Source organism: Camelus dromedarius, chromosome 6 (genome assembly GCF_036321535.1).
Source record: "Camelus dromedarius isolate mCamDro1 chromosome 6, mCamDro1.pat, whole genome shotgun sequence".
NCBI classification, from domain to species: Eukaryota; Metazoa; Chordata; class Mammalia; order Artiodactyla; family Camelidae; genus Camelus; species Camelus dromedarius.
Window position 1 is genome coordinate 44,933,934 of NC_087441.1, and position 26,098 is coordinate 44,960,031.

Sequence of the window (26,098 nt, forward strand, 5' to 3'; positions counted from 1 at the left end):
ATGTTTTATTGTCTGTCTACTCCTCTATACCAGAAGCTTCAGTGAGGGTACATACTTTTATCTTTTCACCATTGTGCCCCCCAGGCCCAGATCCAGTGCCTGGCACACAAAGGGTCCTCAATAAACATCTGTGGATGGAACGGATGAATCCCTACCTAAAAGGAAGCACTAGTATAAATAGAAAGGATATCAGAAAACCATGGCTGAATCAGACAATATCTCTGAGGCAGATGTATTTTAAGCTGATTTAAAAGGAGCAGAGGTATAAAGAATAATATATGAAACAAAAACGGACTTCCTGGAGGGGGCTGGTCCCTAGTGTATTCCCTGTTCATCTCATTCATGGCAGCAGCTCCTTCCTAGCCTCCTCACCCCCCTCCCCCTTCCCTTTTCATACCCGACTGGTCACCTGCACTACCTCTTCTTCCCATCACCAGGGCTGCTGGTTCCATTTAAGCCCACTTCATTTCCTCCCCAAACCCTACGGCCCCCTTGAATGGGCTCCTTCCACATTCTCTCCCTTGTTGGGTTCATCTCCCCACAACATCCCTGCTACTAGATGGAGCATCCCAATGCCCAACCTTCCCCAGTCAAAGACTTCCTCTGATTTCTGGTGGCATACCAGGCAAAATCCATATCATAAAGGCACTTCACTTGCTAAAGCAGAGTTCACCCCACCAGGCTCATCTCCTTCACCTCCCTTCCTCCTTCTCCCCTCCACATGGGTCATCTCTCAGGCTCTGCCCTACACACAACGTCCTCATCCAATGCTCCTGCCTAGAATGTCCTCCATCACACTCCTCTGCCTCTTCTCCACCTGGCTGTCTCCTGCTCATGTTTCTGGACCCAGCTCAGGCTCACTTCTCCTCTGTGAAGACTTTTCAGTGGTTGATTGCTCCCTCTTCCAGGTTAACAGACTGTCCTTTTCATGCCCGTTCAGCACCCATCACAGACTCCTAACCACTTGTTTCAAGCACTCTCTCTCCTACTTTGAGCTTCCCTGGGGTATGAATGGTTTCTTATTCCTCTTTCTACCCAGAGGACACTAAATACACTCATAAAAAGCTGGCTGGATGGTACACAGGAGAAGGGAAGGAGGAGGGGATTAGGAGGGAAAAGAAGGAAAAAAGGAGGAGGAAGGAGATGAAGGGACAAGGGAGACGGAAAAGGAGCCTTTTCCCCTTTAAGAAGCCTCTGGCAACTAAGGGCGGGGATTAGCAGAGGCCTGGGGCTAAACCAGAGCTTAAACCCCGAGGGAGGAGATCAGGGGGAGGTCACTGGGCAGATGCAGTAGGGAAGGCCCCCCATTTTGAGAGGCTGGCTGTGAGCCCACAATCTCACTGCGGGTGGGGCTGGGGCTGCATACTCTGAGCACAGACAAGTGGCTTTTTCTGGGAAAAATGTAAAGAGATCAGTGGGAGGAGAGGCTAGCCAAATACCGTGGTAACAGTAAAGGCAAATTCCAAGTCAACCCACTTAACTCTCAACCTTGCTCCAACTTTTAACAGAGATACATTTGCGGAAATTGTTAATGAGCTGTGTGCTCTGCCGCTGAGGCTTTGCTTCCCACCCCACCAGGAAAACCCACCCACGGGGCCCGCCCACCCCCCCACCCCACTGCTGGACTTGACCAAAGCCCAAGCTTCATGTTTGGAGAAATGTATTCGTTTCTTTCTTGACTCTCTATTTAGCTTTTATTATTCCTAACTCCACTTAGTTATGTACTTTTCTATTTTATTGTACATAATCTTTTAAGCCATCTCAAATACTTTATGACACACACACGAAAAGTAAAAATTAGATGCACACAGAGATGCTTGTTTAGCTTCTAAAGGGCTTACTGGAACAATTCCCAACCTCTTAACTGTCATCTCACCAAGAAGCAGCAAACTGAAAAACAAGAGTTTGAATTCCTATTTTCCTCTCTCTTAATGTGCCACCCCTTGGGACAGATATACTGAGTCAGAGGGCAACCAGTGGGAACCAAAAAGAGAAGAATATGGAATTAGTAACCCACAGAGAGGATTTAATAAAAATTGAAGCAGTTGTTGGATGATGTCTGGGACAAAAAGGGACCAACATTTTTTTTGTATACATCAGGGAAGAAACATTCTGGTGAGATTCTGGTTACTAATCTACCGCTGGAAAATGACAGGGCTACACTCTACAACTTTATGGCACTCACTTTTCCTGAGGCAGCTTTTTCTGTTTCCCCAGATTCCTTGATCATAAGATTGGGCCCCACCCTCACTTGGAATCTCTAGGTAAAACACCTGATGAGTTTGAAAAAGCTGTCCTATCTCACATTAAATGAGTTGGGCCTCGAAGTTCTCATCATGCAGTCAACATTAGGAGACCCATTTTAAAGGGAAAACTTGTATTAGGAAGTAATTAGATAATTTATGCAGGCTCAAACAGCATTTTAGTAAAGTAAAATTGGAATTTAAAAGATTTGGCATCTTTTTTTCAATCATTCATGGGTACTTCAATTTCAAATTATGTTTCCAACTATTAATTAATTTAAAAACCTTAGCAAACACATGAAATCTTTGCCTTAAAATACGAGGCTCCCCAGTCTGGATCACCGGACTTGAGAAGAACGACACAGGCCCAGCAGCTGGGGCCCCACCCCTACCATTCTCTAATGTACTAGGGTGGGCGCACGGTGGGGAGGGCTGGCTCTCCACCCAGCCTTCACTTACTGCTCACTTCTTGAGTGGATGACCTTCTCTCTTTCTTTTGCGCTCTCCCCCGCCCCCGCATCAGAGTCCTCAGTCCCCAGGGAACTCACCAAATTCTGCCCTAGAGGCAAGTAGCCATCAGAGCGGCCCAAGATCAGAGGGGCTTGTAGCTCACATCCCACCACCGAACCCCCATTTAGGCGCATCACAACTTGACCAGGCTTTTTGGCTAGCTCGGGAACTTCTCCATCCATCATGGCATTGCTCCTTGGAGAAACATTTCCCCAATTTCAAAGACAAACAGCTTTCAAAGAAAACTTTGGAACATAATGCAATTGGAAATTGTACCATTAACTGTTTGAAAGTTAGTATGCTTCCTCTACCAAAATTAGCATCAAGATTCATTTCATTTTTATCCATTGAATGGTATTATGAAAAAGATTTGACCATCTACATTATTTTTTTTAATAAGGCTATCTCGTAAGCTTGATTTCATTTGCTCCCTAAACCAACCCCACATTGTAGATAGAAAAGGTCTTATGAGCCCCTCTTTTCAGATGAGGGCTGAAACTGAAGCTCACAAAGTCCACCAGCTGCAGGTAGGTGGGCATTTGGGGTTCCGACCCCTTGTCTGTTGTCTTCCCTGCTCCACTTGACCGTCTCCGAAAAGCACTCATTTTATTTCTCAATCATCTGGAATAGCCATTACCCAAATCCCTAGAGCTTTATCTCAACTTCACTGCCAACTGCAGAATGGTTCACTTCCCGCTGACATTGTGAAAGAATAAACACAACCTCCAGAGACCGCAAACAGTGTCAAATGGTTTAAGACCAAAGCCACACCATTTTCCAACCTCAGCAAAACTATCTCCCTCTATTCATGAAAGCATATTCATTTTCTGGATTTCTGCCCAATTGAGACCACATATAATGCCAAAACCAGAGCCCCTGTGGTCACCCAAGAAGTTTCACATTGTCTCATATGTGATGAGTTCTGGCTGACAAAAGAAACCAATGATAAGATGCCACTGTATGCATGAAACCACTAGTTCCAGAAATTCCTAAGCATTTTATCAGACTTAAGATACATGCAAATGAAAACAACATTAATTCACAATCCTTGGTAACACCTGGTGCCTGGCTGTGGCGCACATCCCTACCACGGGTGTCCTACTTCAGCAGGAAATGGTTCTGCCTGCCGCAAACCCCTGTGCCCTACTTTGAGACTCTAGGCAACGTTTGCCTATGTTTATTATTGTTTCTCCATTGACTGCCGCTGTGTCAGTTACCTTGATAAAATGAGTAGGGAGCTGATTCTTCTAGTTGTGGCCAGTATATGTATCAGTACAGTTGAAATTTGAATGTCATCTAAACCAGAGAGAGTGCCAGTGCAGCAAAATAAGGAAAATGAGTCTGAAAAAAGATAATGCTTTAAGAACTACAAAGCAAAAACAATGATTTCCAGAATTACATGTTAAAATTAGTGCCATTTCTGTATTGCCACAACTAATACATCTACAATGAACAGATGAGACTGAGCAGGTATGACAGCGATTGAAAAGCAAATGGCTCTCCCCAGAAACAACCGGCGCAGGATACTTATTGCCCAGTCCTGCTGTAGACATCCCTTAGCGTTATCTCCTGGTCACTCTCCACCCCTCACGTCCTGCTCGGTGAGCACAGGTGTTCTCCTCTGCTCCTCCAGGGGCAGGTGTGGCCTGTGACATGGTGGGCAAATCTAATTCAGGGCTCAGGATTACAGAGCATACCACCTCGTCTACAAAGTACATCTTCCAACTTTCCTCCCATCTGCCTTAGTCTCTTATTTTCAAATTCAAAGCCCAACGCATTGCACGTTTGGGATCTCTGAGCTTCCCCCAGATCTTCATATATGCTGTCCCTGGGGAATCCGAGGTGAACACGAGTTGCCTGTATGTAGCCTCTTCCCAAGAAAGGGAAGAGCAGCCTCTGACTGCCTACTCTCACATGCCAGCTGGATGAGGGAGTGGGTAGTTATACTCCTGGGTATTCCTTTATAAGAAGGAAACCTCATAAGTAGAAAATATGACCCTTCCCATAAGCAAATACATCGTTTAAAAATTAGTAAGCCTAATAACAAAACCAAAGATGGTGACAAACGAGTTTCCCCTAATCTCAAACATAATAAGTGAAATAAGCCAGACACAGTGCTCTAGTTAACTGTATTGTACCCACATCAGTATCCTGGTTTTCACGTCTTATCGTTATGGAAGATGTCACCATTGGGAGAAGTAGGGTGGCCTTTACTATTTTTGCAACATCTTGTGAATCTACACTTAGTTCAAAATAAAAGTTTAAAAAAAAAAGCCACACACACAAAAGTACACACTGTATATTCCATTTATGTTACATTCTAGAGCAGACAGAGCTTATCTATGGTGAAAGGGGTCAGAAAAATGGTTCTCTTTGGGAAGAGGTGGGAGGAAATTTCTGAGGTGATAGAAATCCTCTGCCTCTTGATAGGGGTGTGAATATGCTATTTGTCAAAACTCATCAAACATGTAAGACCTAAGCATTTCACTGTATTGTAATTATACACCTTAATGAAAACAATAAGAAAGTAAGTGACCTCATCTGCTGCTTTGTACTCAGACAAAACTTTCCAAAGAGATGTTTAAAAATATTTTTCCTGTTTAATCCTTCAATCTCCAATAAAATTATCTGTAAGAGTTTAAGAAATATAATCATGAGAATATGCACTTGCATTTTATAGATGCACAATTTCCTCCAATAACCAGAGCAAGAGTCCATCAGATGGAAGTTATTGCCTTGTTTCTGATTTCATGGTCTGAAGAGGCAGGCTTCCCATGGGCAGGGTTAAGCCAGAGAAAGAAAGTTAACATACTTTCCTGCCTAAGTATTCATATTAATAATAATTAATTACCTAATAAAAATTTATTAATCTTTACATTTTAGAACTATTAAAAATAACTGAAGCAAAATTTAAAGCCCCCACCACCACCTTGGTACAATCCTTAATTACTAATGTAATTTAAATCAGTTTAATTGAATCCCCAGACTTCAGTCAAGACCTCTTAAATTCCCCAAATCCTTGGAGCAGAGAATAACTGGCCCTGAGAACTTGGGGTCCACCATGTACCTGGAATCCTGAACCGCTGATGTAACACCCCCTCTTCCAATTTCCTCACAGCTTGTTAAAGCCAGAAAAATAAAAAAGACCCAAGATTTGAACTCCAGCTTTAATTCTGTCTTCTCAATTTCTTATGATTAATTTTTTTTCTCATCAGAAGTAATTGCTCTTTGAAGCTTCACACTTTGGTGATTCTGATCTCATTATATTGACTACATTTCTGCTGAGTGCCATCCACACGCCGTGTCCTGTTCTACCAATACATCACTTCAGTTAACTTTCCCACCTCTCTTTACACCCAGACAGATGGCCAGTCCTTGGGAGATGAGGGGAGTGGGGCTCACAGAGTGACAGAGCTGAATGGCACATAGCCTGCACCCTCCTCCAGAGTCCAGAGTCTACATGGTGGCACGAAGCCCTGTCCCAACCCTGGGGCACAAAGCCAGAAAGACCATTGGGGCTCTGGAAGACGATGGTACCACATGGTGGGGTTTGGAATACAGAATACAGGAATAAACTCAGATCAGCCACTGTGGGGAGTCTACTCTAGGGCTTAGAACTTAAAAGACAAAAAATCAACTATATCAAAACATCTTTTAATTTTAAAGTACAGGGATAAATCATGCAAGATTTGGAGAGCGAGGACAGACCCCACCCCACCTGCCCATTCAGACTGCTCCAGATGAAGCAGCAGAACCCCTCCTTCCCTGGGTTCTCGCAGGATTTGCCAAAGCTGACCAATCCCTGCTTTTAAAATCTCTGCTCTCTTCTACATCATCCTTTCTTAATTTTCTGGTCACTTCTTTTTTCACTTTCTATTTCACACATCTGGCCATTTTATGAAATCTGTTGTCAACCTCCTCCAGCCTCTCTCTATACCCTCCCGTTGAGTAATGTCATTGTCTTTCTCGACTTTAACTGTCAACTCCATGTAGATGACCCTACATCCGCTTTTCTGGCTTTACTTCCTCTGCTAAGCATGGGTTCCTATCTCCGGCTGCCTTCTGGACAGTCCCGCCTGGCTATTCTGCTGGCACATTCTGCTTCACATTTCATGTGAAGGCTAATTACATCATTTCCCTCTCTCCTCTCACCACATCGGTTCCCTTAGAGAGTAATGCTCTAATTTCTGATAATAATATTATCATTTTCTAAGCCACCCAGGCTCAAATTTCTCCAGGATTCACTTTCCTTTTCCCCACACTCTAAAGCCAAAGTGGAGGAAAGGAGCAGGGCCTGACATGGGCTGGGAGGACTGATCCCCGATTAGAAAAAGGAAGAACAAGACACTGGAGATGTACTGAGCAAGGAGGTGGAAAGATTAGGATTTGAAGGACCCTCTGTGGAGAAGCTTGCAGGCTCGGAGGCCAGAGAATGGAAACAGGTGTAAAAGGAAAGAAACCCCATTACCTGGGGGTGTGCTAAAGTTCTAACTTCAAAAATGTGAACTCTGAAGCAGGGAAAGAATACGTTTCTTTAAGAATTGAACTTAAAATCAAGTGGATCAGGCCATAAAGAAGAAATACAAAGGAATCAAAAAAATAATAGGAATGTTAGTTTAAGTCAACCTGGGTTTTTTTTAATTCTTATTTTTAATTGCGGTATAGCCAATTTACAATGTTAGTTTCAGGTGTACGCAAAGAGATTCACTTAATCTGTGTTTAATAGTGACACGGTACACCTGTAAATCATCTCATTGTCAATGTCAGTTACCTTGAGATTTTCTTCAATTACGGTAAAACAGGTTTGTACACAGCATCCTCAAGACACAAGAGGACAAATGAGATACCAGGGGAACTGGGGTCTGTTTGTGACTGATGCACACAGAAGACTCTTCTCCCTTCTCCAGAAAGGGAGTGTGATGGAAACCACGAGAGACTTTGTGATGGAGGTGACTCCAGGAATTTTCCTTGGCTCCTGTATTACCCCCTCCCAACTGCTGCGCTTTGCAAGTCAGCAGTAAACCCTAACACTTCCTGATAATCCAGCGAGATTAACATCGACAAGCTCCTATTTCGTCCATGTCACCTCCTTAGGTGACGTAATTTACTGTTGGAATCTAGGGAGCCTTGCTTTTAGCTGGCCTGTACTTCTCTTTTTCCAAGTTTCAGAGAGCTCTCCTGAAATTCTAGCATTCTGGAATTTAGTGATCATGCACAGACTAACCTTCTTTATGCTTATGATTTTACAGACAAATTCCCATCCCCAGTTTTGCCAGACCAGGAGTATTAACACTTCCACTTGGTGGAAAGTGGTGGTGGCCCCTCAGTTCCTCTGAGCATCAGCAATCATCCACTCAACCTTCTCAAAATGCTATTCAGCGTCTGGCAGGCAGAACTGAATGCAGTGCTGAATGTGTGGAAGCACCAGGGTTTTGTAGAAGAACAAGGCACCAGAAGACTGTTATCTGGACATGGGTATCACCAAAAGTCAGCCTCTGCGGGCAGCTATCTTGCCCTCCACTGCCTTATTCACCACCCAGAACACACCTGGCATGGAGCAGCCATTCCACAAGCATTTGTGAAATCAGTGTCTCTTGATGTGATAAACATGTATGTATGTGTATGCTAGATACATACGTAAGAAACAATGCAGAGAAAACCTTAAAAAATCTTAACACTTCAGCATTTTTCTTCCTCTGAGCAACACTGGCCCATATGCTGTGGAGATTTCTTTCACATCCATTTCTTATCTCCATTATAATCCATCTAAAATCTAATAACTGCAGCAATGCCTCTTAAACGGGCTGCTGTATGTGAGATCTGAACCCTCCAATCTGTCTGTACCACTGACACACTCTCCTCCCGTCACATTTCAGCATTTTGGTCTTTATCAGTTTGATACCTTATGCACATTTATCTTTCTGCCACTCTGATCTCATCGCCTTCTCCCCGGGCACCGACCTCCAACTGCCCTGCGTTACTCCAAGTTCACGCTCGGCAGCCTGGTATTCCAGCCCGTGCCTGTAGCCTCTGAATCCCACTCCTCCCAACAAAACCCTCTGCTCTGCACAGATCTACCTCTTCAGCAGCCCCCAAACACACCTTATCCCTTCCCCTTGGTCCCAGTTTCCTAAATCCTACAAAATCTTCAGTGTCCAGGTTCAAATGTTTTTCACTCATTCAGTTGCCTCCTGCAGGGCTGCTCTAGGGAACAGGATGACTCCAGCGCTGCGCTGGATGGTAGAATATTCAACATTTTATAATAGGTGGTAAAGCCACTGAGATTCTTCAGTTGAAAGTCACAAAGGAGAAAAAGTTCTGCCTTTATCTTTTGCCTTGCCATGTTCTCTCTGGCTTCCAGACAGTATTCTGTTAGTACAGCCACAAGTAATTTACTTTTTCAACTGAACAAAGTTGCTTTAAAAAAAAAGCCTCATGGGCTAGAGTTACCAGGTCCTGAAAGCTGGTGTGATGGAACAATTCTTCCCATGGCCAGATCTGTTTGGTTGAATGTGCACAAGAACGAGCTAGAGAAAAGCCAGTTAGTGTGATACACACACAAGAGTGGAAATTTGCATCTGTAATTCTAGTGAAGCCACATTGCTCACATGATACAAAACACTTTTTAAACTTCTGAGAGTTATTTTTTTTCCCCGTGGGGGCAGGTAATTAGATTTATTTATTTATTTTTAGAGGAGGTACTGGGGATTGAACCTGGTACCTCATGCATGCTAAGCATGTGCTCTACCATTTGAGCTATACCCTCCCCACCCCAAAATACTTTTTCTTTGTTTCAATTCAACACAAGGGAATGTCCAGTTCACGGGATTCTGCAAATTTAAACACATATACATAGTGACAGTGTCCAGTTGACACAGATGGCACTTGATGACAAGGCAGGAGCATGTTCTCAGGTGGCAGCAATAATGGGCCCCGCTTTCTCCTGCTGGACAGGGATGCGGGGGGCCCCACCCACGCCACACCCTAGGCAGGTTCACAGGAAGGTTCTGGAGACAATGACAGTGCCGGGGGAACGGTGGTGGGCAGTGAGGAGGGAGTTACTACAGCGCCCTGCACCACCACACCCTAGAGGGAGACATGGATGCTGGGACAGGAAAGGGGCTTCTGACCTAGTGAGTCCGCTCAAGGAGGCTGAAGGGAGGGAAAAGGGGAAGGAGAAGAACACAGAGAGAAGCATGCTGTTCTTACCGGCATACCAGAGGTCCTAGTTCTGGATGTGATATGTTTTTGGTCACAATAATACTCAATTCTCCTTTATACCAACTGATTTTATCTATATACTATATTTTTACTATATATAAATAATATAAATAAATAATAATATATCATTATTATATGTTATATATTACATATAATATATAAACATAATAGAAAATAAATATATATAAAGAAATACATTTTTACATTTAATTTTTATACAAATTTATGAGCTACATATAAATATATAAATGTATATGCATATATACAGTCAGCCCTCCTATCTGTAGGTTCTGCACCCACGGATGGTGAACTGTTATCCACCTGAGGGTGGGTGAATCCATGGATGTGGAACCTGCAGCTGCGGAGGACTGAGTATAGGGCCTGAGACTCTGTGGATTTGGTATCTGTGATGGGTCCAGGATCCAATCCCCTGTGGACACTGAGGGACGACTGTATATACATATGAAAGAGCTAATGAGCTTTTATGAACCAGACAAGAATTCTAGAAGCTTTTGCATAAAAATTAAAAGCAGAGTGAGTATCTCAATAGAAGAATGGTTGAGAATTTGAGGTATATTTTTATCATGAATATTATACTGCCAATAAAAAGAATAAAATAAGTCTATAAAGTTTTTACTATGTATTGCTAAATGAGAAAAGAGAAGTATAGAATATCTTATTTTTGAAAACCTATGAGTATATTAAAAGGTGCTGAGCACATCCATGTAGGCAATGTTGGCAAACTGTGTGAGCAAGGAGGAGAAACAACTGGAAAGAAGGTAATGAAAAACAAGTGAAAACAACCATTAAAAATGAGAAGTTCAAGATAAAAAGCAAGAATTATATAAAATTATACATATGGAAGTATATATTATATATACACATGTAAAACGCATGGAAGAATGGTTACTCAAACATTGGAGGTGCATTATCTCAGGGTGAAAATAGTTCAGGTAATTTTTAAACTCTTCTTCATGCTTTTTTTTTTTTTTTGCATTTTAACAAGAAATATGATAATTATATAACCCAAACAACTATTTTCATTGAGGGAGGAAGTTCAATAACTCAATAAAACCATCAGCATAAAAATAATGTTTCTAGGGGGAGGGTATAGCTCAGTGGTAGAGTGTGTGCTTAGCATGCACGAGGTCCTGGGTTCAATCCCCAGTACCTCCATTAAATAAATAAATAAATAAATAAATAAATAAATAAATAAATAAATAAATAAATAAATAAAACAAACTAATTACCACCCTCCCCCCAAAAAAACCCCAAACAAAAAAATAAAATTAAAAAACATACGTTTCTTAAGTGCCAAAAGATGGCACACCAAGTAGAATTTTGAATCATTCATGACCAAGAGAGGTTTTCACAGTCTTTTTCAAAATGGAGACAGACCATAAAGTCCAAAATTAATAACCATCATAAACATCTTCAAGGCAGGGCCTAGATCTAATTTTTAACACATTTTCCCCAAGGCTTTGAGCACTCAGAGCGCTCAATCAACCCTCATTAATTGACAAACACATTTCAAATCTCATGAATTATTATATCAAAGATATATTATCTGATATACAAATGCTATTAGAGTAAAATCTCATCTAAAGAATATGAGAACTGAAATAGCTCCAATGAAAATAATTTGACCATGAAATTTAATCTGCCACAAAAGAAGTAATACAACTCTAACACAGAACACATTTTTCCTTCCTGCCTCGGTCATACTAAATGTGCCTGTTTTTGCCACTTTCATTCCTGCAGTCTCTAGCCCGCATGCTGTCCCCACACACCCTCAGCGACTGTCCACTCAGTGTCATTAACTTGTTTTTTTTTTTTAACTGTAGATACAAGGTTCATAACATGAGCCACCAATCATCACAAACAATCTCCAGGCCAGGTCTGTCTTCAAAACTCTAGAGTTAAATTAGGCCTGTTAAAATTCTGATTATAACATGCAATTGTTTTGCAGAGGTGCTACTTTTTCATTCTTCCAGGCCTGCTTTCTCTGCAGGGTAGCAGAAATGGGTGTCCACAAGCTGGAGACCTGCTCCATGAAAAGCCACGGAATAGCTTTTCCAGGGGAAACGGGCACATACAAAGCAGAGGCAAGGCCAGGGCTGCTGCCCTGATCCCCAAGGCCAGGCACCTCCACTTGGCTGTAGGTAACAGCTCACCTGTTACCTGTTACACCCAACTGGCAGGTAAGTAATATTAGATAACATAACTAATTTTACCATCTAACCCTTTCGAGTAAAATACTTACTTGGACTAACAAGTGGCCTGAATTAGGCAAACATGTACCAGATTTCTCAGTGATCTCATTTATTTGCTTAATCAAATTCAGCAATATTTCCACAGCACCTTTGCCAATCATTTCATTAAGAAATCCTGGATTTCCAGAAATGAATTTGATCGCCCCCATACAGTATAAAAAAGCTTCCGTGTTAGCTTGCAGACCTTCACTTCTCAGGACCTCCAATAATGATTCTGTCAAAAAGATGAATTATTACAATGAATGAGAGGAGAGAATACCTGGAGAGAGAGAGATATTAAAGCAGTTGTATGTCAACATCAAATGCAATTTGTAAAATGTTAGCCAGAAATTACATTTAAATGCTTGTAAAGAGCTACTTATATGGTATAAAGACAAAAGTTACTTTTAGCCAAGACAGATCTCTGTAACAGTAATGACAGAAAAAGAAAGGGATTATTAATATGTAATAGGAAAGTGTTCTTTAATCGAATGCCATTCCTTGATTCTTACTAATATTTGCCAATCTTTATTTTTGGTTACAAACAGAAGAGTTAATAATTAAAGCAATTTAAGAGTTGAATTTCAACAAACTTTTAAGCTATATGAATGGGAAGTTAATCAAGACAGGAACTTTAAAAAAAATTTCAACCGTAGAAAGGGATGCTTCGAATATAATCACCACCCTGTCCCAAGACAACTTAAGAACATCCATCCAAACAACACATAAGTATGAGGTTTTAGAGGTAATCGAGGCAACTCTGATAAGGTTAATCATGTCTATCTCACATTTGATTTTATCAATGTTGATGTGATTGTCAGAGTCTTTGTTTTTAGTCTATAATTCTCAAAGAGCTGATTCAGTATCAGACATTTCTTTCAGTACTAGCTTTGTCCCTGGCTGCTGGGGTGAGGAAGAAAGGAGGAAAGGAGGAGAGAAGGAAAGAAGGAAGGAAGGAAGGAAAGAAGGAAGAAGGAAAGAAGGAAGGAAGGAAGGAAGGAAGGAAGGAAGGAAGGAAGGAAGGAAGGAAGGAAAGAAAGAAAGAGAGGAAGGGAGGAAAGGAGGAAAGAAAGGTCACTTATCCTATGCTGTAAAAAGAGGAATTATTTTCCATGTTGCTGCCTTCCTTTAGATCAACAATACTAATTCATAAAAGATTTCTGTTTAGGTAACTATTTAAGCATTTTAATTATTTAAGGGTATATAAAGGATTACACATTATTAGCTAGGTAGTTAGAATGCAATACAGTTTCTCTACCTACATATTTGAAACACATTTGGCACACTTTGATGTCAAATTTCTACAACAGTTACAGATGTCTCCCAAGTTTTAATCATTCCTACTGTATCAAACGATCAAAAATTTCAATTATGTCAAACACTATTAAATGTATTTTTTTCTAAAGTAAATCCAAGACCAGGAAATATAGTTTTAAATAAGGAGCACTTTGTAGAGTTACATAGTGTTACTACACGCATTTAAAAAGAAAAGAGCAGACTGTCCTCCTAGGCTCCAAAGAATATGCTAAATGAAATGTTGAAAACATACAGAAGGATAAAAAACAGTCATCACTTAACTTCTGAATATTATGAGAAGATAAAATATTCCAGCTATCATTATTTATAACTTTGCTCTCCAAACTTTTCATTCATACGCAAGAGTAGCATTTGTTCAATGGTAGTGCTATTCATAATACTCACCCAGAATGCTGTCATTTTGAATCAGAGAATCATTTTTCTCACTCCTGCTAATTTTAAATATAAGTTTGCAGACATTAAGAAGATTTTTTCCACTCACTTTAAGCTGCAGAGAAAGAAAACACATTGCTATTGCAGAAGGAAATAAAGACATGCCATAATTTTTTTTGACATGCCATAATATTTTAACACAAACATCTAATTTAAAAAGTGCAGTGAGAGTATCTTTAAAACAGAAATAAAATTCTAAAGAAATCAGCTTTCAAAAGTTTTGGCCAACTGGTCGCCAACTATGGTATCTAATTAATTCATTTATAGTAAATACAATATAAATGATATTTCGAGTAAGCACATTTCAATGATAAGCCATTTATTTCTTACTACATAGTCTCATGCTTATATGTGAAATTGTTAGGTATTTTTAAAAGAGGTATTTTGTGAGGGAAAAAAGGGGAGATGATGTTGATAAATTTAATTAAACGGAGTAATTGCTTTAAAACACAAAAGTAAAGGAAGATGGATACTAAAAGTTCAAGTTAATCTAATTTAGAAAAGAATACCTCATGGAGGTGAAAGGAAGATAATAACGGGGGAAAGTACAATTCTTTTTATCATCTGCATAAAAGAAAATTTAAAAGTAACACTCTGATTATATAATATGCATGTATTTATTATTTAATCCTATTTCTGGAATGCTGTGAGATAATCGTAAGTAACATTCAAAGGTTAAAATTACTTTCTAAATCACAGAAAAATAGTCAAGTAAATTAAGCAATAAGGAAGTATTAAAAAAATTTTTTTTTTCCAGGAGAAGAAAGAACCTATTATTATTTGCAGCAAGTGAGGAGAGCAGGGGGGATCTTTCCCAAAGCATTGTCTCCAAGTATATTCTTTAAAAAAAACACACAATATGGGAGGACTGAGTCAAATGGTCTAAATTAGCTGCATATTTATCTAAGGTAGTAAAAATTAAAAATAAAAATCCTTAATGTCCAATATTTTGGAATAGTTTAAGAAATTGTGGAACATTGATAGTATTCATATTAAGCCATCACAAAAGTATAACAGTGAACAGTATGCATAAAAAACCATTTATAACCTGCTGTAAGATGGAAATATTACATACCCTCACTGCAAAAGTATAAAATACATTTGTAGGAATGAGGTCGTCTGAACAAATAAATATATCTGTGTGAAAGGGATGGCAAATGGGTCATTATTTTTTCATTAAAAAGAATCCTTAAAATTATATTCAGTATTGTTTATTAATAAGTTTTCAGCTAGTTTAAAAAGATGATAATGGAGTTCGTCAGATATATATATTTTCTCTCTTTTTTTGGTGGGAGGTGGAGCGGGGGAGAAGGTAGTTAGGTTTATTTGTTTATTTTAATGGAGGTACTGGGAATTGAACCCAGGACCTTGTGCATGCTAAGTGTGCACTCTACCACTGAGCTGCACCCTCCCTCTATTAGACATGGTTTTTTAAAAGATTTGTTCTTTATTTGACCCACAAATATTGTTGAGTTCATATTGTGCACCAGGCACTGTGCTGTTCGCTGCCTAGGAGTTACCAAGGTGACCAAGGTCAGCCCCAAGCTGGAGGGAGACAGGGAGGGGAGTATTATCCATGGAGCAGCTTCTGTCTGCCCCTTTGCTCTGGCCCTTTCCATGTCATCTCAGAATAAACCCTGCAAATTAGGTGTAATCATTCCCATTTTGCAACTGAGGAGTCTGTTCCTCAGACAGATGACATCACCTCACCTTGGCATCACCTGGGTGTGTACTAGATATGCAGAATCGCAGAAAAGGATGGGTATAGTTCAGCGGTAACCTGCATGCTTAGTACGCACAGCATGCATGAGGTCCTTGGTTCAATCCCCAATACCTCCATTAGGAAAAAATAAGAAATGTTTAAAAAAAAAAAAAAAAAGAAGAATCTCAGGCCCCACCAGCCCTACTGAACCAGAATCTGTATTTTAACAACTTTCCCAGGGGATCATGTGCACATTCAAGTCTAAAAAGTTCTGTTCTGGAAGTTTCAGAAACTGTCATACACAGCAAGATGGAAATTTCTCCTGGTCTCAGGATGATAAAAGGAAATGTAAACCTAAAAAAATGTTTTTAATGGTTAGTTATTTAAAAGATGTTTAAAAACACAGAAAATAAGCTGACTAGAAAGAAAAATAAATTCTGTATCGATGGAAATACATACTGTCCTTCATATTTAGGAATATATTTTAATCCGTTGGCAATCTTCTACTGCACTGTGAGCCTTTGAGGTCAAAACCATGATTCATTACTCTTTTTATGTGTGGAATGTAGCATGTGCTATGTACTTAATGAAACTAGTTGAATAAATGAATGAACACAACTAACCTCACCCCCTCACGCAAGTCTTACGTTGTTAGTGAAAAGTAGCAAAGGAAAAAAAAAAAAACAAACAAAAAACCTTGTGTCAGTTTTCATAAAAAACAAAACAAAACAGAACAAAACCCACCATTTCCAGGCCTGCTATGAGGTCAGTTTACATTCCAAGCAAATTCCTATACCTTGTCTTTTGATAACTGTAAAACTTATGACTTTAAGACATAAAAAGAAAATAAAACATTGAATTATATGCAAGGAATGTAGGTTCCCCTACATAAAACAGCACTTCCCCCAACACGGGCGTTCCCTTTACTCTGCTTTATTTTCTTCCCACAGCGCTCAGCAGTCCCTCTGGTGTTTCAAGTGTTTACTCTCCATCTCTCCCGTTACACTGCCCGCCCTGAGGGCAGGGGTGATCTTATTCACCTGTATTCCCAGTGTCAAGAGTCCCTGGCACCAAGTAGGTTCTTAGAGTGGGGTGGTTTCCTTCTACATTAAACATACTAGTTTATTCTATTTAAAGAAAATTTGGAAAAATTAAACAAAAGAGAAGTTTAAAAATCACTCATAACACTGCCACTATATATAATCACTGTTGACATACTGGTATTTTTTTTTTTTCTGTTTTTCCCCCTTTATAGGATGCTAGATTTTCTTCCCCTCTTGAACCTAGATGCATTCACACTGTATATCTTTTGTACTCTAAAAGAATCTTAATATAGGCAAATATATTTTTGTAAGTTTTTTTGATACAGAGGTTAAAATGAAAGTAGCTGTCTGACAAACCCCCACTTAACAGAAGAATGCAAGAAATCAGAACAATTAACATTACACTCATTACACTGGATTTTTAAACCATAAATAATTTTAAAGTCTGAATTATTAAACCAGTAGATAAATAAATATTAAAATTTTTTACTTCCATATATCTTTAGTTTTTTGTCAAATTTTTGTTTTCTTCAAAAGCTTTTTATGGTGTTGCTCTTTTTAAAATTTACATAGAGCCCCATCACCAAGGTCTAAGGGAAACAAGTGTCTTGTGGAGCATTACTGGAGCTTCAGGTGGAAGATGGGAAGTTGGACTTGATGGCCTTGAAGGTCATTCCTAAACTCATGGTCCTACAGTTATTCAGAAGGGGCAGCCTGCCCATCTCTGCACTCTGATCGTAGCCTAGCAGAGTCTTGTCCCTGATTCAGAAAGGCGGTCAGTGTCATGGAAAGGGCTTTATCTAAACACAGATTTTGTTCAGAATGTGTTCACTGCCTGGCTGATCACTCAGCCCTTTGCCCTAAAACAGTTAAATTGTGCCATGTATATAACTAACTTGAATGGTACCTTTAATAACCAAGATATTATTTTTTCTGCAAAGCATTAATGAATCCATGGCATCTTCCTTCTTTCTTTCTCTTTCTCTCTTTCGTTTATTTATTTTTTGGGCTTGGTATGTAGCAAAATGTCAAGGATCCAGATGACAAACAAAGGCATTCCTGGGGCAGCTGGCCACTTGCGTCTTGTCCAGGGCAGCAACACCAGTAGGGTCCTCCAGTCTCCACGGGGCTCTCCCTGGCCAGGAGGCGCCCCAAATCCAGGGCCAGAGAAGGAACTGGGCAAGCATGTAGTTATCTTTCCATCTCTACTCAGAACTTCTGACTTGAAATACTCCCTGTGGTTTATGCGCTTTCTGTTTCATTAAAGTTGACTCATCAATTGTCATCAACGAGAGGGGATTAAAATACTACTGAAATTGCTATTTCAAAGAAATGTTGCTTTCTGCATCACATATCGTATCACAATTTTTACAAAGAGGGTGAAGAGTTTAGGATGGCAGCTAAATAAGATTGTACTTCTCCAGCAAATTGCACAGAATACGTAGTCAGAATATTCCGCTTTAGGAAAGACTTCAAAATAAGGAACAGTGGGAATTCTTCCTGAACTATTAGTAAGGATGCCAACGCTTACCTTCACTGTGTACTTCACGATTTTAAATTGTATGAATTATGGGTGTTAACATAATAGCTTTTACTTTTATGAAACTTGGTAAACAAAGCTTCATTCATTTTAACGGTTCTCTTAGAACGTTCTCTAATAATTGTGTCTTATCTTCTGGTTCCAACTGTTTATGGCTGTGACAACAAAGGGCTGTACTCAAACAATGATCATTTTGTTTGAGACAGAGCTTCTAGAGACTTTTATTTGGTGGCTGGCCTTTTCTTCTAACACTTCACAGGAGCCTTCTATGACCACCTTCCCATGACACTGGGCAGCTGTTTTTCTGTTTCTTGCGGGCTCATAAAGCACCTGGCCACTATGTCCACGGCCTGAGTTATCTAAAGTTATTTATTAAATCATATGACAGAATCAAACACCCAGCAGAAGCCACAGGGCAGAAACCACAGTCTGCACTCTCTGATACCGATCTCTAGTCAAGTTACTTGAGCAACTGTTTTGAGTGCATTTATCTACGGTCACTTTTTTTTTTTTTAAAACCTAGCCACAGCCCATATGTAAGACTTTGAACATTTTCTCTGTCCTCAGCCTTAGTTCCTTAGATAGCACTTTCTGATCAAATTCTGGGATGTCAGTTTACCGCCTGAATTTTTTTTTCAAGGTTCTAAATGAACATACTGCATTTCTATTCTTTTTTGTAATATTTACAAATAAAGCATTAAACAGAACTTTTATGTGCTACAGTCTACAAGACCAGAGGATAGAAAAACTTACTGCTAGGATAATTTTTGCAAGTTTAAGGCTGAGCAAGTCCGAACCAACATCAACTAGTTTATACAGGGTCTTCAGGAGAATAGTTCTTCTCTTAAATCTATTTCCAAGCATGCTTCCTTCCTCTAACGTGTGATGAAGTTGTGTGCAAGCAGCACACAGCATCTCAATGTTTTCTTCTGTCAGGGCAAAAAGAGTAAAGCAGAACTTACTCGTTAAGGTCAAGTTTTCAAGCATGTCAAACACAGACAGTGTAAGTAAAACCCCAGAATCATTTACCTGGACCTCTTCAAATTCCTGAACCCTTGTTTTTTCCCCCCCTTTTCTTATCATTTCCATCTACCATTTTCATTTCCTTTTTTTTTTTCATTTTGTTGCTCCATCTACCATGTTGACTTATTTACTAATCAGTTAGCTTATCTAGAACACAGTCTTTCAAAGAGCGTATTAAAGGGTGGAACTGCATTAGCTCAGCTGGTCTCCTTTATTCCAAACACCCTCCACCTCCACAGAGGCTCTGTTCAATGCCGTGGAAGCATTCCCTTGTGTCTCCACCTTCAACCCTCGGCTGCACAGCTCCACTGGCCCAGAATGTTCTCCTTAACCTCATCCCTAGTGATTTTGGTCCTTCAAGGCTCTGTGTATGTTCTGGCTCCTCCAGAAAAGATGTAACATGCCACAGTCAACGAACATTACCTTGCACTGTTATTTTTCACAAATATATGCATGTTGGGTTCTATGTCCAGTGCCTCAAATAGACGCCATGCTAAGTGAGACTTACGTGTCTTTGTATAGTGCGTGGTACAGTGAGAGGACTGTGCTGACAGCCTGTAACAATATCAGTATGTATTCATTTTCTAATTTATCTATTGATGAAAACAATGATCAATATTTCCCTATGAGAATAATGCTCTTTATCTGAGAAAAGAGGGCTCAGGTGGAACAAAAATCTCAAAATGTCACCACATCCACCATTATTTGGAGGTGGGGGGAAGCAAAGAAGAGAATGAAAAAGAGACTTTAGTTAGGAAACGGGGCAGACTCAGAACATTCATTTTATAATCAGAATTCTGAGGAAAGGAGTTTTTGAGAGTGGTAGCCACCCTCAGAGGCATGCAAAGGAGAAAAGGAGCACACAGACTAGACCACAAAAGGAAACCTAATAATCCAAGGTGTAGGGCATTCGGTTGAAAAATATTATCTCTGATAGACTCCATCACACAATTTAAAAGTAGGAAACCAATCTTAAATAAATACCATAATGTGCTCTTGAAAGCCCACATACAGGAAGTGTGCGCCTGCAGAAGGAAATGACTCAGGCCATTTTTAGCTCTTTTCAACAATAACATCTAAGAAAAAATTTTAAACCTCAATAGTCAAGTAACCTTCAGTGCCTTTCAGTTATGCACTTAAATAAATGAATTGATGGGAAATGACTTAGACTAACTTTAAATAAAGGGGAAAACCTGAGCTCTATTGTAAGAAATACTTTTGTTTCGTTGTTTTATTCTTCTGTTACTGGCAGTTTCTTCGCAAAACCCAAGTCCAGGCTGTGGGCTTCTCTGCAGCGGTGGGTGGGCTTCAAGATATTCTTCTAACACTTCCTGCCACAGACGCTTCAGCCTGGTGGGTTCTACTCAAGAGTAGCTGTTTTTAGCTTAAAAGAAATTAAAAAGGAAGGCTCACAGGTCAAATGGCAAACTATTGATTAATTTAGCTCTTTCTACCAGTTGGCTTGTTACAAATGCCACGTAGCTTCAAAAGACAACTTGAATCTAAGAGCTATGGAGACTCTCAAAGGGCTAAAGCTAGTGGGTAAAAGTTTGATGAGTAACAGAAAGCAACGAAGTCTCAAAGTATCTTCTCCCCATCAGATACCTATTACTTACCAAGGGAAAAATAGTAACTCTACAGGGGAAAAACCTGGCAGATACCACCTTCCCCAAGTGATCAAAGTTCATATTACCACTAATGGGCCAAATCAGCATCATGTGCCTCCTGTTATGAGGCACAGAGAAGGACATGGCACCACTTACGCTGTGCACCTGCCCCAAATGCCTAACCTGCATCTAATGGTGGGAAAATACCCGACAAACCCAACTTGTGGGGCAGTCTGCAAAATAACTGGCCCCTTCTCAAATATGTCAAGATCACAAAGACATGACAAATAATTGGACCCGGGATTTTCTCTTCCTATAAAGGAAATTATTAGTGTAACTGGCAAAATCTGAGAAAGGTTTTTTAAGAATTGTATGGTAATTTCCAGATATACAACAGAATGCCCACGTTTCTAAAAATATCAGAGTACTTAGGGATATGGGGCATCATGATGGCAACTTGTTCTCAAGTGGTTCAAAAAAGGGAGAAAAAAATAATGTGTGTGTGTTATGGGGTGTATAGTGAAAAAGAGAGCAAGAGGGAGAGGGAGGAAGGGGGATAGAGAAGGATAAAGCAAATGTGGTAAAATGTTAATATTTGGGGAATCTGAGGAAAGAACATGCAAGATTTCTTTGTACTATTCTTGCAACTTTTCTGTAAGTCTGAAATTACGTCAAAATAAAAAAGTAAAAAAAAAAAAAAAGAAAAAAGAAAAAAATCTCAAAGAGTCAGCCAACCACATTTCAAATCCCCAACTCCTGATAAGTTTCCTCTGTTGGCGCCTGTGGTGAGAGCCTGCAGAGCCCTCTTGAAATCCTTCAGGCTGAAGCCTTTCTCCAAGACAGGCCTTTGTGCCGCCCCCTGTTCTCCCCGCGGTGCTGTTCCTAGTATGTTTTCTTCTTTAACCCTTGCCCAGACTGACTGCTCTTCTCATTAGTTTTTATGCACATCTCCTAAAATAAAGACCCAAAGTTAACCAGGCTCACTAACACGAGGGCAAACATGATTGGCTCTAGAGAGGACAAAGTCATCCTGGTCTTGTTCTCAGGGTTTCGAGCTGCCAAGGACTTTGGTGATGATCTAGCCTCACCCACGCCTCACCTGGCAGGCGAGGACACTACTGCCCACACAGGTTAGGTGATTCCCCACGGCCATTTGCTTGGTTAGCAGCACCAGGACCAGAAACCCTGTCCAGGGCTCTCACTCTAACCATGGACACCGCCATGCACCATCAGAGAGCCCAGGAGGGGTGAGGTCATTTGAACATTTAAGGAAGTAGGTCTTTTGTACAACTTCCCTGTTTGGTTAGTGGGAAGGACTCACTACCCAGCTTCTCCTAGGGCTTCATCCCTGTGGCTGCCATGCTGGTTCACTCATGTAAGGAATACTTATTCCAGTTGCTAGTGATGACCTAATGTGTGCTATGGGTCAGACGGGTCAGGCACCAGATCCAGCCCTGGGGCCAGGACTACCACTCCAGGGGAACCTGTTTCAGCTTCAACAGTGGAATCCCTGAGGAGCAGCAAAGGGACAGAAGGTGGAGGGACATTCCCCTGACAAGCCTTCCATAGGTCACTCTGGCAGAGACTCATGGATTGTGGGCCTTCATTGCTGGGGTGTTCTGGAGGGCAAGGGCTGGACACATCCCAGGCTACTTCCTGCTCTGAGTGGCATCTCTGATATGTGCACTCAAACTTAGAAAAACAGAACATGCAGTCCTCCTTCAGGATCCACAGGGGATTGGTTCCAGGATGCCGGCATATAACAGAATCCACAGATGTATAAAATAGTGTAGGATAGTTGGCCCTGCATATAGTTGGTCTGCAGGTTCTGCACCCATGATTTCAGCCAACCACGGATCAAAATTCCACCCGCAGTTGGTTGAACCTATGGATGTAGAACCTGGAGATATGGAGGGCTGACCGTATACATTTGGATCTAGAAAATCATGGGCACACCTGCCAAGGATGCCAGTCTATGAGACTTAGACAAAGTTTCAAAGGCCTGAAACCTGTCTTGTTCACTGTTTTGCATGAAGTGCCACACTAGGGAGTTCAGATCGGCATTTCCTTGGGCAGAGGAGGTGATCATTTATATTCCAAGGGGAATTTTAGCAGTAGGCCCTCTTGCTGCTATATAACTATACTCACTAAAAATTAGGTTTACATATAATATCTAAAACATACATTACTGGGTAAATCAATAGATGACTTCATTTGTTTCTGAATACATTCACATAAATGATAGTCAAAGTGTACTGAAAATATCAGGGCAACGAGGAACATATAAATAATAGATATTTTTGATTTAAAACAAAAAAAAGTTTTTTACTCTTTTCTAATTCATGCAAAATCGGTATGATCCTTGTATTCCAAAACACTTCATTTACTTCTATTTCTGTATCCTTTTCTTGCAAGTCAGCCTTTGAGCCTGCAAAGAAAACCCAGAACAGGAGAAAGAACTGTGAAAAAGGAGTTGAAACTGAAGCACCGTCACTAGTCTGTTATTCACCCCCAAAAGTAATAAACCCTAGAATTAAATTATGCATTTCCCCCCAAGCCCAACTAATTCTATTTAGAACTACATGTCTTCTAATAAAATCACCCCCAAATGAAACTCAAATAAGATAATGTAAAGAAATCAGAACTTTAAACTCTGATTGGAACACTGCATAAAGGCTTAAGCTTTGTAAATGCTGAAATTATTGTCAGTGAGGCAACCAATTTGTACTGTTTGCATTTGTAACTTAAATGTATTCCTCTGTAATGTAGAATAAATAGAAAACTACAGATGTATAGAAAGAATAAGGATTTTGAAAATGTTTAATGAAAATTTTTCTAAAAGGGAGGCCTGTAGGGACTTTCCCATAGAACATAAAATGTCCACATCATTGTGGGGCCAGCACCGTCCACTCTGGTGGTTTTGTGTGGGGCTGTGGGAAAAGACTGAGCTCTGGGTGCTGACAGATCTCAATTCAAATCCCAACTCCATTATTGACGCACTGGGTGACGGGGGTCTGGTTTCTTATCCTTTCTGAGCCTCATCAGCAAAACAGAGATTAATATATTTGCCTTCAGGGTTATGAGAATTAAAAGACATGATATAGGCAAAGCTCTGAGCCCAGTGCCTAGCATCTAGTGACACCCCATAAATATGATTTCACTTCCCTGACTGAAAAACCAACAAACAGGGCACTGCTGTTTGATGTGTATTGGGCTGTAAGATTTCACTGGATCGGGGAGAGGAGGTGCTGCCTGGGAACACAGGCTGGAGAAGAGTAATAGCTCCCACAGCCTGCGTACTTCAGAGCCAGCAGGCCTGTGTTTAATTTCTGTCACAACACTACAGGAGGTCCCCAAGTTGTCCCCGTTTTCTAGATGAAGAAAGTGGGGCTCCAGGGTACTGTGACCTACCCAAGGTCATAGAGGTCCACAGCCCTTGCACCTGACCTCTACGCTAATCTGCCCTGCAGCTAACTGGCAAACTAAAAGGTAACTCTGGGGAGAAATGTAACTCATATTAGAAACTGCAAATCATGATTATGTTTCACACAGGCAAGATCTCCAGAACTAAAACAGTACAGCTGGAGGGGGCACTGACGTGCGGGGCACTCGGGAGCAGAGCTAGAGATGGAACCCTCGGCCTTCCTTCTCTGAAGTCCACCCTTTAAAGCCCCCACTCAGTACCCTGCCTATACTGATTCAGGGAGTCTGTGCCTGCACACAGCGGACCTGGTACCAATTAAGTGCCCACACAGAGGGTGCCAGGACCCTAAAAATGTCATGTGGAGAGTTAGAAAAAATCATAGGGACAATCAGAGGGTTCCTCAGAGACAGAGAGAGTAGAGAGAGGGTGTGTGGCCTGTATATTTTTAAGTTATTTTGACTAAAAACCAAGACAAGCTGACCAGGAAGACCTGTTAAGAGCACCAGTTCTGAAGTCACTGTCTGGGTTTGAGTCCTAGCTCTGTCACCTACTAGCTGACTTTGAGGAAGCTGCTTCACTTTTCCTCTGTAAAATGGGGTAACAGTGATCATCACCAGGCTATTGGGATTATGGGATATTAATTTCTTTTATGCACTCTTATATTTTCCAAGACTTCTCATGCAGTTGTATTATTCTTAAAGATAAAAAATATATATATACAACACATACTAAATTTTCCAAGTGTGCGGTAATGATGCCACCCAGGAGAAGCAAGAAAGCCACCCCACCCAGTGCACAGGCCTTCCCCTGACATGCTCCGTGTTGGAGACCACCACCCCAAGGTGTGAGTCCAGGTTTGCCTTTTATCAAAACTTCCTAATACCAAGAGGGAATGACACACACTGGGCATGAAGAGCACTTGAGCAGCAAAAGCAGATGGAAAGGATGTCAGCAAAGCTGTCATTAAACAGTGCAGGTGCTGTCAATAATTTTAATAGTGAGGTCACACACAATCTTTTGGACCCATAAACAAGACTTCACCATAACACACAGCTGAACTGTCTTTAGGACAAAATCAGTCCATAGCAGTACAGTTTCACAATCCCTTACCCAAGTCTTTGGGGCCAGATGTGGTTGGGGACTGAGAAAAACCTGAATTTGAGTAAGGCAGGACGGTGCCTACATTGCATATTACACAGCACCACCAGTGGGGTTTTCTGGGGCAGCACCCTACTGGATATTCACACTAATGAAACAAAGACTATCGTTGGTGTCCCATCAGGTCAGGTCAAGCATGGCCACTAAATGAGTTTGAATAATAATTCAGCTTTCAGAGCTTCTGGGATTTCAGAACTGTAGACTAAGGGCTGTAAACCATCTTTTGGATCATTACTTTTACGAGTCTTCCCTAACATGGATAAATTACAGATAAGAATTCAAAAAGTAAACATGAGTATTCAAACAGTACAGTACAGTACAGAAAACATGGTTGGTTATATTCCCAGGTAACGGACACATTCAAAATCCAAAGTAAGTGAATAAAATCAACCTATATCGAGGCAAGGGAAAAGCCAGGCAATAATAAGCCAGGCAAATAATTTAACCAACAAATATTTATGACACACTTAAGTTGATTAGAAATACTGACTTCCAGCCTAACAGCTTCAAATCAGTATTTTTAACTTCCATGCAGCACACTCTTTAGTAGAACAGCTCTATGAGAAACCACAATTATCAAACTGTTTCTCAGGACAAATGAAACAGATAACACGTTCACCCCAGGA

At 40.6% G+C, this 26,098-nt stretch overlaps 1 protein-coding gene across 1 annotated transcript in view; it reads right to left on the reverse strand.

Moving 5' to 3' along the window:
• Positions 1–26,098, reverse strand: part of ARMC2 (armadillo repeat containing 2) — a 176,957-nt gene that overhangs the window by 34,707 nt on the left and 116,152 nt on the right. Inside the window, exons 11-14 of the mRNA XM_064486802.1 lie at positions 23,220–23,318; positions 19,014–19,189; positions 13,928–14,030; positions 12,238–12,461 (exon numbers count right to left, since the gene is read on the reverse strand). Coding sequence (XP_064342872.1) covers positions 12,238–12,461; positions 13,928–14,030; positions 19,014–19,189; positions 23,220–23,318 — 602 coding nt within the window. The remainder of the gene's footprint in view (positions 1–12,237; positions 12,462–13,927; positions 14,031–19,013; positions 19,190–23,219; positions 23,319–26,098) is intronic.